This window comes from Corylus avellana, chromosome ca2, assembly GCF_901000735.1.
Source record: "Corylus avellana chromosome ca2, CavTom2PMs-1.0".
NCBI lineage: Eukaryota > Viridiplantae > Streptophyta > Magnoliopsida > Fagales > Betulaceae > Corylus > Corylus avellana.
The window spans coordinates 18737929-18751995 of record NC_081542.1 but is presented as its reverse complement, the minus strand read 5'-3'; the positions used below and the strand labels follow the sequence as shown (position 1 = coordinate 18751995).

The window sequence follows — 14067 nt, the reverse complement described above, 5'->3', positions numbered from 1 at the left end:
TAAGTGAAATATGTTTTCTATTGAGTTTCAAAAAAAACTTCTTCTATTGTTCCCAAAACTTTTTTGGGCATACAAACTATCCTTTAAACAATCATTTCGGGTGGTGTCTAATTTCAATGCAAAATATGTACGGGAAGGAGAAAAGTTCTTAAATTTCCACTCTATCAATTCCACTGTCCTCTTCGTTCTCTGAGCTGAACTCCCCTCGAGAGATGATATTCATGAAGGTCTTTGTGGCTTGGCCAACAGCATTAGAAGTCTTCTTTGCAGCTCTGGCAACGACGGGTTGCAAAGAGATGATGGGCAGGCTAGCTCTCTCTTGAATCATTGCTGTATCATACGATGAATTATGGTCCCAATATAGGAAAAAGGGAACAACAACCAGAAACAAAACCGAAAGATATGCTTAGGAAAAAGAAAAAAAAAAAGAAAAAAAAAAAAAGAAACAAAATGGGAAAAGAGAGTTTGGAAGCAAATGGGGGTGGGGGGAGCTGGTTTGAGGTGGAAGAAAAGAGTTGCAAATTTCAACATACACATAGTTTGCTGGCGAGCAAGTGCACCGATTTGACGAATTCCAGCTTCTGCCGCTTGCACAGCTTGAGCTGATTTACTGACTCCATCAGCTATCTCTTGGCTGAGAACCAAAAGGAATAAACAATTTATAATTAAAGCAAACATACATCACCAATTAAACAACAGAAGTGAGAATATGAAGCATAAAGAGCACAACAATCATTTCCCAAATAAAGTATTCAATTAGCAAGCAAAGAAGTCTTATATCCAGCAATACTAGGCCATACAAGTCCTTGTTAAGTAGACACAGATACTGTATAACCTCATAAAAAAGGTTCTGACGGGCGACCGTTTATCGTTTATGAAACCCGAGTACCATTTTAAAGGATATCCTCTTCAGGTTAGAGAAGGAAAACCCATGTATAGCTTAAAAAGGTGCAAGAAAGTAAGGGTTTAGGAAATGAAAAAGGGATGTTGCAGCTCTTCTTCTACCTTAAAAAGGTGAAAAAAGAAAAGGAAGGAGCAAAAGTGAGTGTCTTATGGTCACCTTAAGTCACTTAGTTCCAGCGTAAGGTCACTGATCTCCATGCCAGACAGCCTAATGGCAGCCATTGTACTGGGGAGCTCTTCACGAGCTGTATCTGCTAGCTTTGAAAGAGATGTTGCAGCTCTTCCCATAGCCTGAAGGATATCCGGGAAAAACAGATACATAGGAACTAGTATTGAGAAAACAAAATATACCTGCCTACCACATCAAACTTCTGATGTATACATCTACAATCAGAACCATCCACAATTACGAAAGAAAGAATAAAAAAATTGTAAAAGAAGATCCCAAACATCAAAATGCACCAGCTAAGGAGGCATATTTGCAATCTGACAAAATCTCATTATAGTGTCCCAATTTGGAAAGAGAACAAACACAGGAGCAATAATATATATAATTTGAAAACCTTTTAAATCATAAAACCAAGATACTCTGCACGATTCTTATGCTAACAAACTAGTGAGCTTCAAAGTTTATTGGAACATCAGCAACAGATTATGCTACAAGAATAAACAAACTTCCAAATGTCTACCACTAGTGAAAATCCTAAAATATCAAATAAGCAGGACACAGATATTGCAAATTGAGGATCGGATAACATCGTTTAAGTTTTTGATCAAGTATGCAGAAAATAGAAACATGAGGTATTGGCTACAGAGACAAATTTGAGACCACCTAGAATTCCCATATCTGGAATATGAAAGAAAACCGTATTTTGTTACCAGGCCATAGAAAGTCAAGATTTAAGCTTAACACACATAACAGCAGATATCTACAAAAGCTAGACATCGCATTATCCTACTCAAACCAACTTTTCTGTTATTGTCCTCGGGCAGTAGTATATCTGGATATCAATCACCAAAACCATACTATTTCAACCCTGAAATTTAGTGCTTGAACTTAAAGATCTTGGTTTTGGCCCTAAAATTTATGCACTCGTACACTAACTAACAGAGAATCAAAACATTTATCTAACAGAACAAATTTGGATTGCGAACTCTTTGAGGAAGAAACCTCAGTTTAGTGTTACGCAGAGAGCATCAACCTAACTTTAACATCAGCAATATAACCAATCCCTCAGCAAGTGCACAAATCTAGCAACTGAAAAACCAGTTTTCACAACATGGCCCCCGAAGAGGTGGCATGTATGGAGAGCTTCTCTATCACAATGTACTACTAAAGCTTCACATTAATGTTGGCCTACCAACAGTGAACTTAAAGTACATTAAACATCATTCATATCACCAAACCATCGATAAGTACACCATCAAACCAACTGATGTACCAATTTCCACAACATTGCCCCAAAATGCAGCACACTGGTTGAGCTTCTCCATCACAATCACCAACTTAGCTTCAAACATTATATTTCTGGAGATAATCTACGGTAGTGCAGCCAACCTTCTAACAATCCGAGTACATTAGGCATCACTCAAACTAGGTTGTCATACCTCTCCTTTGACAAACATATAAAGGAGAAAAATATTTGAAGGTAGGCTCCAAGCAAGCTTTGCCTAATATAACAATTTTGGATTTGACCTTATTTATCTTCCATATCAGACTAATTTGCAGCATGTTTCCATATATTGCATGTGTGTCAGGAAACAGTAAAAGGTAAGACTCTGGGCTCGTTTGGCAAAGTTTGTTAAGGTAGGTAAGCATTAACAAACAACTCAAAACATAAAAAACTAAAAATTACTATTACCTTTATGTCACCTCACAACCAAAAAGCAAAAACCACCCTTTAAAGAGTTTTGCCAAACGAACATATTGTTAGCGGCTATTAAATCAATTAGCAATAGCAAAATTTTAGGGGGCTTTGGGAGTGGGGGTGGATCAACCTTTAGCTATTAGCTGAAACAGTATGAGAAATGAAACAATTGCTCATAAAAAAAAAAAAACACTTTCCAAAAGAACAAATAGAAATTGCTGCAACTAACAAATCACTGGTTTATCCTTATTTTAGGCATATTGCAAAAGAACAGGTAGTCATAATGTCATAATAGACTTAAGTGAGATGACTTAAGCCTCACGTGTGATGCTGGGAGTGGGACATAAAAAAAATTAAAAAAAAAATTCTGCACTTAAACATAATGTCAGACTACTTACATATAGTGTTGGGACAGCTGCAATAACAAGGCTAGTAAATGCCACAGAAGTCTGCAAACATTGAAATTAATTCATGATTATCAATAATGATGAAGTTGATGTAGATCATAGCCAACAATAAGATTCAAGCTTCAAGTTTGACAGCAAAGAATAGCATACATAATTACTACCACAAGTTTAAACCACAGCCTACTTAAATCATAGCCAATTCTTCTTACATATGTAAGTGTCAATTAATTAGCAGGGACAAATAACATATTTTCCTTTGGTAAGTCACGCATTGAAAATAGTTTCCAATCTGTTGTACATGCCAAATAACATCAGTTGCTGCAACAAAAATCCAATTTTTTTGTTTTTTTCATCTATTTTGTGACCAGAACAGGGGGAAATACACATTACTAAAGCACATACTTCTCTATATGGCTTCCTCTTTCTTTTCTTTATCATAAAAGTCACCTCTTACTAATGATCGATAAGCATCCATATTTTCTTTATTTTTATTAATTTGTTTAGGGAATATGAGATCTTACACCTAACAACAATTTTGATTAGTAAGAATTATTAAAGCCCTGTTTGCATGCTCCACAAGAATAGAAATTTAAATTATCTTCTTGGATAGAGTTTTTCAAAAAGCCATCATTATTAATTGTTAAAGTCATTATCATTGTAGCCATCACCACTACACAAAACATTTAAAATGTAGTGACTTCATGAATTCCTAAAAGGCTTCATCTTATTCTGAATAGTTCCATTCAAGCCATGGATGTGCACTTCCAATGCAATGGAGAATTAAACTGATCCCTTAAACCCAAATGGGAAAAGCAAGCATGCCTTAAACAACCAACGAAATCCATTAAAGGTATGAGAAATGCTACAAACGCTCTTATTCTCACACTCCCTCACGTGTGACTAAAAATCATCATTATATTTTGAGAGTATGGGAGCATGTGCAGCATTTCTCAAAAAGGTATTGAATAGAAACACAATTACAGTCAAAAAAAAAAAAAAATCCCAACATGTTCTCATACCGTGCAAGCAATGAAGGCCAGGAGAAAGAAAGCTTGGTCACTCAAGCTCAACTTGGCCGCCGGCACAACATTGGGCGGAACACTGGGGCTCCCCACTTCCACATTCCATCGACTTTGTGAATTCTCATCTTCAACAAAGTCTTCACTCGGAATCTCCTCCACCCCACGACCCTTCAGTTCGGCATTCGAAAGGCTTGCGTTATGTGAAGCGCATAACGCAACCAATCTGGATGGCTTGGGCTGGGATTTCGAGGAGAGTATGGCGGGCAAAGTAATGGGTTTTATGCAGAATACGTTGGGATTCTTTGGCTTAGAGGATATATGCGCACCGAACGGAGCAAATGGGTGCAAGGAATTAGTGCTTATAAGAGCAGATTTCATTGTGAATTCAGGGAATTGGGTAAATCGCTTATAATAACAATACCAATCATTGAACTTTCTGATGCTAAATATATTACAAGGGAATCAAGCAATGTTTAAGGTTACCCATCATCCACCACCTGAAAACAGATTCAGGAAACACAAAGAAAAATAAAAAAATATAAGAAATTTGAATATAGGAAAAACACAGTCTGCAAAAGTGAAACATAGGACAGACGAAATAAGAAAAGGGTTCCAAGACACAAGATTGATTTGACCAAAACACAAGTAATTTAGAGAAACAATACAGGAATTCGTGACAACATTGATAGCATCGTACCTCGAATTAGATTGGAGAAAGGTTGTGCCTTTACAACTTTATAGTCTCTACTTCATATTGTGTCTCTTGGCAGGCAATAGGTTCTCTGCCACTCTCTTTATCTACGATGGGAACAACTTCAAGAAGAAATGATAACTGACACCGATTTTATTTTATTTTTTTCTGAGTAGAAACTGATCCCTCTTATTTTGGCCCTGTTCTTTAATTTACTGTGATCAATATTGGCCTTTTATTTCTTGTAATTTAAGGTCATCCTCTCGTTGGTATATCATATGCTTCGGTTGCTCTTGATAGTCACATGTTTTATACTTTTTGTCTTTTGGCTAATTCGGCGTTCTTCACTTGATTCTAAATCAAATGGAGAGCATAAGAGTATTTTATGGTTAAGAGAAATATTTCACAAATTTAATGTTCTATAAGAGGTTAAGAGAAATGTGAGAAACAATTGTCTAACAATTTTTAAGTGACACTCTTAACTAATTTTGGGATTAATCTATGTTAAATAATAATAATAATAATAATAAAAGTCAATGATTAGTTGAAAGTGTTACATTAATATTGTTAAGTAATTATTAGATAAAAATACAGCTAATGTTGTTAATGTCATTTAAATTTTTTGAATAATTTAATACTTATACAATATTAGATGTGACAAAGTAAGATTTTGACCATAAAATAATTACTCTAAAGTTCAAGTGAAATAAAGACGTTCTAATGGGCTCATGGCCCATGCAAGCCATGTATTTGGGCAATTGTCGACTGCGGTGGGCTTCTCCAAATCAACAATTTTATCCGAGTGTTTGCAAACCGATGTGAAACTTACATGGAAGTTGTCACATCAACAACTTAACAATTAAAATTTACAAATTGTTGATATACCAATTGTTATATCAAATGCCACATTAGTTTGTAAAAAAAATGTAATAAAAATTGGTAGTATCTTTAAAATTTTCTTGACGATTTATGTCGAACCCTAGCTAGGCCATTGTTTTAGTCAGACACTAGCTCTCATAGGCGATGTGCTTGTTCTAAAGGTCTATGATAATGCCGTAGTGAACAACGCTGTGTCTGGTGGGGTTGCAGTTAACGTGAGATCTAGGTGAGTCTTGTCAATCTTCTTGTAGATGGAGGTGAGGCAGGGGGGGCTCTTCCATTAGGCTAATTAGGCAGTTGCCTAAAGCTCTGGTAAAATAAGGCCCCCAAATAGTAATAGTATAATTAAGGCGTCTTCCATATGAAAAAAAAAAAAAAAAAAAAAAAAAAAACTATTTAATGATATAAAGTATAATCAATGTTCTTTAACTAAAGCCAATTATGGTAAAAAAAATAATTATAATTCAATGCCGGCCTTCATAATTAAGACTTTGGAGATAAAAATAAAAAGAAAAAAAATAAAAAATAAAAAAAAATAAAAAAATAAAAAAATAAAAAGAGAGAGAGAGAAAGAAAGAAAGTTGCATGAAACCCACATGCATTAAACATTCCCCGAGACCCGAAGGGCCGGCCGTATCTACCTCCGAAGACCTGGCCTCCATCGTTTATGCAAAGAAAATGCACAAAAAAACGTAAGAGTGCCACATGCATCAAACATTCAAATAAGCCAACACCATCCGACGAAACACATGCATGGTTTTCAGTGGTGCGGATGAATTTATTGATTTGGTATGGCAGCTCAAGTTTTCTTCACAGAACAAACTGTTAGGGGTGAACACTAATTTCAGATGCTCAGCGGAATTAATCTACCCATTTTTGTGCAAATTAAATAGTAACACAATAGCAAAATAATAATCAAGCAAACCCACAAACAAGACACCAAGATTTTTACGTGAAAAACCCTCCAATGCGAAGGTAAAAACCACGGGACCTAGTCCAGTCAAATCTTTCACTATCAACAATAATGAGTTTACAATTGTCTTCCCTAGAGAAATATCTAGAGGTTATCACCACATCAAAAATACATGCCTTCTTGGATTAAAGATAAACTCATCACCCTAAAGTGGATTCCAACAAGAATAAAGAAAGATCTCACCAAGTAGGTATTAGCAACCAAACGATTGGAGAGGAATTCCAACGATCGACACAAGTCAATACGTAGCACTCGTCGTCAGGAGCAACACTCTAAAATTGCATCAAGATCGAGTCACAAATGACCTTCCAATCTCTGACGGATGTGAAAAAAGCGAAACCTTTTTTTTTTTTTCTTTTTCTTTTTCTCTCTCCCTGCGCCGCATTGCTTCTTTTCCTTCTCCCTTGTTTTTCTCTTCTTTTCTATCTCTTATAAACACACGTATAGTGTGTTAGAGTTTTACTACAAACAAAACTCTTTGTTTTGTTGTAGTCCATGTGGTCCCCACATAAGAGGGACAACCCAACAAATCTCCCCCTCCCGACTATGTGGGGGGTTCCACCAAGCCCGCCGCGCTTCTGCAAATTTCAAGCTTTTGCATAGGCAACGATTTAGTCATCATATCTGACTCATTATCATCAGTATAAATTTTCTCAATCTGTAACAGCTTATCCTCCAGTGCATCACGAATCCAATGACACTTAACATCGATATGTTTCGATCTTGAATGGAAAGTTGAATTCTTACTGAGATGGATGGCACTCTGACTGTCACAGTAAAGCACATACCTCTCTTGCTGTAAACCCAGTTCGTAAGAACTTTTTCATCCATAACAACTCTTTAGCCGCTTTAGTAACAGCAGTGTACTCTGCCTCTGTGGTAGACAAAGCAACATACTTCTGCAATCTGAACTGCCATGACACTGCTCCCCCTGAATAAGTAATCAGGTACCCTGAAGTAGATTTTCTAGAATCAATATCCCCAGCCATATCTGCAGCTGTAAACCCATCAAGCACATGTTGACCACTGTCGAAGCACAAACATACTCTCGAAGTACCTCTGAGATACCTGAAAATCCATTTCACAGCTGCCCAATGTTCTTTGCCAGGATTAGAAAGGAACCGACTAACAACTCCAACTGCATGAGCGATATCAGGCCTCGTACACACCATGGCGTACATCAAGCTACCCACGGCTGATGCATAAGGCACTTTCTTCATTTCATCTTTTTCTTTCTCACTTGTAGGAATTTGCTTTGAACTCAACTTCAAATGACCTGCAAGTGTAGAGCTCATTGGTTTTGCCTTGCTCATGTTGAATCTGTCTAATACCTTCTCGATATAACTCTCTTGTGATAGCCACAATTTTCCTTTCTTCCTATCACGAGAGATCTTCATACCAAGGATATGCTTTGCGGGTCCCAAGTCCTTCATAGCAAAGGACTTACTCAATTCTTTCTTCAGTCTGTCAATTTTACTAGTGTCACGACAAACAATCAACATGTCATCCACATACAGCAAGAGAATAATAAATTCTCCATCAAAGAATTTCTTCACAAACACACAATGATCTGCTGTAGTTCTCTCATACCCATGATCAACCATAAAAGAATCAAACTTCTTATACCACTGTCTCGGTGCCTGCTTGAGTCCGTACAGGCTCTTTTTCAACCGACACACTAAGTGTTCTTTGCCTTTAGCTGTGAACCCCTCTGGTTGCTCCATATAAATTTCCTCCTCCAAGTCACCATGAAGGAAAGCAGTCTTCACATCAAGTTGTTCGATCTCCAAATTCATTTTGGCAGCCAAACTCAAAACAACTTTGATAGAAGACATCTTTACCACGGGTGAGAAAATTTCATCAAGATCAATGCCCTTCTTTTGACCGAACCCCTTTACAACTAGTCGCGCCTTGTACCTTGGCTGTGATCTGTTTGGTTCAATCTTGCATCTGAACACCCATTTATTCTTGAGTACTCTCTTGCCCTTAGGCAGTTCCACCAAATCATATGTGTGATTCTCATGCAAGGATTTCATCTCGTCTTGCATGGCTTCTAACCATTGATTTTTCTGGTCATGTAGCATAACCTCTTGATAACTTTCTGGCTCTCCCCCATCAGAAAGTAACACATACTCATTAACTGAATATTTTCTAGAAGGCTGTCGGTCTCTGGTAGATCTCCTCAACTGAATCTCAGCGGCTGGTTCTGAAGAAGCTTGCTCTAGATGCTCTTCTGACTCCACACTATCAATTGTAGGCTCACCATTTTCACCAACTGTATCAACCTGTTCTTCTTGTACGTCTCCCATGTGTTCATCATGCATCACACAAGGAGGAATAATTGGATCCAAATCAACACGATATTCACTGAGAGACTCTGCCTTTTTCTGATCCAAGTCTTCAATGGTTTGATCTTCAAAGAATACGACATCTCTGCTTCGTATGATTTTCTTATTAACTGGATCCCACAATCTATAACCAAACTCCTCATGCCCATAACCCATGAAAATACATTGCTTGACTTTGCTATCAAGCTTTAACCTCTCATCTCTAGGAATATGGACGAATGCCCTGCAGCCAAACACTCTCAAGTGCTTAAAAGAAACATCTTTCCCTGTCCAAACCCTTTGAGGAATGTCACCATCCATAGGAACTGAAGGAAAAAGATTTATCAAGTCAACTGCTGTCCTCATTGCCTCACGCCAAAAATGTTTAGGCAATTTTGCATGAGAGAGCATACACCTGATTCTCTCACAGATGGTTCTGTTCATTCTTTCTGCTACGCCATTATGCTGCGGAGTCTTGGGCATAGTTTTCTCAAGCCTGATCCCATGGCTTTTGCAATACTCTTCAAACGGTCCTTTGTATTCACCACCATTGTCTGCACGGACGCATTTTAACTGCCTTCTAGTTTCTCTTTCAACCTTCATATGAAAGACTTTGAACATACCCAATACCTGATCTTTGGTTTTCAAAGCAAACACCCATACCTTTCTAGAGTGGTCATCAATAAAAGTTACATAATAAAGTGCACCACCTAGAGTTTTAGTGTTCATAGTGCAGACATCAGTGTGAACTAAATCAAGAATATTAGACTTTCTTGATGAAGAAGATTTTTGAAATGAAACTCTTCTTTGTTTTCCAACAAGACAATGAGTACAGGGCGTTAGTGGCGTACCTTTATTATTAGGTAGGAGCTGTTCTTTGGCGAGAATCTGAAGTCCCTTCTCACTCATGTGACCAAGCCTCTTGTGCCATAGCTCAGTAGAGTTTTCATTCTCAACAACAATCACATCTCCCTTGACTAGTCTTGCAGCTGTCTTGTAGAGAGTGTTGGTCTTCTTTCCCCTGTCTAAGATAAGAGAACCCTTGCTCAGTTTCCACTATCCACCTCCAAGGTAATTGTGGTTGCCTTCATCATCAAGTTTCCCAATAGAAATCAAGTTGAAGCACATTTCAGGAACATGCCTGACATCCTTGAGAATCAATTTGCACCCAATGCTGGTTTCTAGCTGTATATCTCCCATGCCCACAACTTTACACTTTGCTTCATTTCCCATCCTAACCCAACCAAAATCGCCACTGGTGTAGGAAGAGAAGAAATCTCTATGTGGAGTAATATGAAAAGATGCTGCTGTATCAACTATCCACGTAGATTCATCACATGCGAGATTAGCATAAGCTTCATCAAAAGCAAATACCACATCACCATCAGATGCAACTGCTGCAGTGTCTTTTTCTTCTTGACGTTCTTCGTCTTTTCCTTTCAACTGTTCCCTCTTAAACTTTCTGCAATCTCTTCTTATATGACCAGGCTTGCCACAGTGAAAACATTTTATGTCTGTTTTTGAATAAGACTTTCCTCTTGACTTGTCACGACTGTCATACCTGTGAGGTTTTCTGCTTTTACTTCTCCCCCGCCTTTCTATAGCAAGTGCCTCTGAATGAGAAGAAATACCTTGCTCTTTCCTTCTTGCCTCTTCATTGAACATGCTGTCTTTTACCATACCCATAGTTATCACACCATTGGGAGCAGAATTACTGAGTGACACCACCAAGATTTCCCAACTGTCTGGCAAAGAACTCAACACAAGTAATGCTTGCACCTCATCATCTAGTGCAAGTTTCATGGTAGACAACTCGTTCAACATTCCCTGAAAATTACTCAGATGCTCCGTAACACTATGCCCATCTTTGTACTTCAAATTCACAAGCCTTCTTATCACAAAGGCTTTGTTTTGAGCAGTCTTTCGTTCATAAGGACTCTCTAACTTCTGCCAAAGACCATAGGCATCAACTTCTTTGGCTACGTGATGAAAGACACTTTGATCAACCCACTGCCTAATATATCCAACGGCTTTCCTATTCAATTTCTTCCAATCACCGTTGGTTACAGCAACTGGTTTGACACCTTTCAACTCAATGGGGTCAAACAATTCCTTGCAATACAAAATATCTTCCATCCTAATCTTCCAAATTGAATAATTGGAAGCTGTGAGTTTAACCATGCTATTAGATGACTCTTCCATTTAATTCACACAGAACTCCACACGAACAATGAACCAAAAGCTCTAATACCACTTTGTTAGGGGTGAACACCAATTTCAGATGCTCAGCAGAATTAATCTACCCCTCTTTGTGCAAATTAAATAGTAACACTGTAACAACCTCTCATATAGCGGAAAAACTGTAATTATCAATACAAAAAAATACTGTTAAAATACTTTTCTTTATACAAAAATACTCAAAGCTATGTCGTACAAGGCATTTATACAGATCTATCCGACAGTCTAAACTCTAGACAAAACTTAACCAACTTGGAATCTCTGTACATCTCAATATGAATCTCTAATCACAACTGCATAATTACCTTGAATTTTCCATTCCTGCAAACACTACAAAATTGTGAAGTAGTGAGTCAATTGATTTCCGACAATATAAATCATTGTTGAATCATATATAGCAAAATGCTAGACAAGTTATAAAACCACAAAAATCCGTATTATTGGATATCAATATCATACTCAGTAAGTAAGAATACTTACAGTGGATTACATGAATGGATCATCAAAGGTAATTACTTGAAACCCGTTCTACTGCAGTTGGTCCATACCCATAACAATCTCTTCACTGACTTTCTCTCTCTCTCTCTCTCTCTCTCTCTCTCGCCTAAACTCTCTTTCTTCCTCTTCAGCTCTCTGTCTTAAATTTTCCATCTCACTCTCGGTTTCTCTCCTCTCTTGTGTTCTTTCTTTCTTGTAGCGCTTGGTCTCGCCCTTTCTCTCTCTGTTCCGAGTAAACACTCTTAGAAAGAAGAAAGACCGAGTAAAAAGCGGAAGAAGAAAGAATATATGCAAGAGATGGGAGAGGAGATGAGTGGTGAAAATTGTGAAGGAGAAGAGTTCTATTTATAGGAGAAAATCAAACACTATTCTACCTTCAATTTACAATTATACCCTCATTTTACTATTTCACCAACCCTATACTATTCCACCAACCCTATACTATTCCACCAACCCTATACTATTCTACCAACCCTATACTATTCTACCTACTCTATACTATTCTACCTTCTTATTCTACCATCCTTATACCTACCATTTACTATCCTATTATATCACCAATTATTACAATCATACTCCAAATTATACCAATCAATCATCAATTATCATATCTCTTAAATCTCCCAATAAAATAATCAATATAAAATCATCATCATGATATAATAACCTCAAATCAATATTCATTCCAATAATATTCATACGATCTAATAAGTTCCTCAAGAATAAATATTATTACCTAATATCATCAATAAATATCTCAACCTCAAAGTAAATGCCATTACCTAATATGAATATTAATATAATCATAGCATCAATTTAATATCTCTAAAATAAGACTTTAAAAATCTGGGTTGCTACAATCTTCCCTCCTTATTAGAATTTCGTCCTCGAAATTAAAGCCCATAAATTACCACCTATCTTCAAATTGAGCAACCCAAATTAAAAACAAATCATACTTGAACCATAACTTATTCTGTTCATAAATAAATATCATAACATATTCCATACCCAGGCGATGTGAGACTCTACAAGCACTCTTCTTGGGCACCAGTGTCACCGTTGGCAATCCTCAGGGAATTTCTTCATTCTCGGCCCTTAACTTTTGGCCCTTATACATTTCATTGTGTCTTAACTGACACCATTATAATATAACCCACTTTTGGCATCACCAACGTGTGTCCACTAGCGACCCTCATAGGCTTGTGCAAACTCCCACCATCTCAGGCTGGGTAATGTTTTGATACCATTTGTAACATCCCAATATTTCTAGCCCAGTTTCACCTAGTAACTAGTCAATGTGAGACTTAGCACCCATGACTATCTCTATAAACTACCCACTCAATGTGGGCTTCTTCTCATCTTCCCAATATGGGACCGGGGTGTTACCATGCAGTGCTTCAATACCACATGACCTGGCGTTACTAGGTGGCTCTGATACCATTTTTGTAACAATCTCATCTCTCATAGCGGAAAAACTGTAATTATCAATACAAAAAAAATACTGTTAAAATACTTTTCTTTATACAAAAATACCCAAAGCTATGTCGTACAAGGCATTTATATAAATCTATCCGACAGTCTAAACTCTAGACAAAACTTAACCAACTTGGAATCTCTGTACATCTCAATATGAATCTCTAATCACAACTGCATAATTACCTTGATTTTCCATTCCTGCAAGCACTACAAAAAACTGTGAAGTAGTGAGTCAATTGATTTCCGATAATATAAATCATTGTTGAATCATATATAGCAAAATGCTAGACAAGTTATAAAACCACAAAAATCCGTATTATTGGATATCAATATCATACTCAGTAAGTAAGAATACTTACAGTGGATTACATGAATGGATCATCAAAGGTAATTACTTGAAACCCGTTCTGCTGCAGTTGGTCCCTACTCATAACAATCCCTTCACTGACTTTCTCTCTCTCTCTCGCCTAAACTCTCTTTCTTCCTCTTCAGCTCTCTGTCTTAAATTCCATCTCACTCTCGGTTTCTCTCCTCTCTTTTATATGAATGATGCATTTAAATAAGGAATGATTAAAAGAGAAAGAAGAAAGATGGAAGTAGGTGAGAGTTTGTCGGCAGAGGGAGAAAAGAAAGAAGAAAGAAAGAAATAATATAAAATGAATAAAATAATATGATAATGAAAGAATGAGTGAGAGTTGGTGAGAGTTGTCGGGGGAGAAAAGAAAGAAGAAAGAATAAAATATATAATAAGAATAAAATAATATAAAATAAGAATATAAAAAGGA

At 37.0% G+C, this 14067-nt stretch overlaps 1 protein-coding gene across 1 annotated transcript; it reads right to left on the bottom strand.

Annotated features, from left to right (window-relative positions):
• LOC132172776 (uncharacterized) lies at positions 1-5092 on the bottom strand. Its single transcript, XM_059584346.1, has 6 exons — positions 4898-5092; positions 4198-4697; positions 3170-3220; positions 1061-1194; positions 534-634; positions 1-330 (listed from the first exon to the last, which is right to left on the bottom strand). The coding sequence occupies exons 2-6, from the start codon at positions 4576-4578 to the stop codon at positions 149-151; spliced, it is 849 nt and encodes a 282-aa protein (XP_059440329.1). The 5' UTR covers positions 4579-4697; positions 4898-5092; the 3' UTR covers positions 1-148.
• Positions 5093-14067: the final 8975 nt, after the last annotated feature.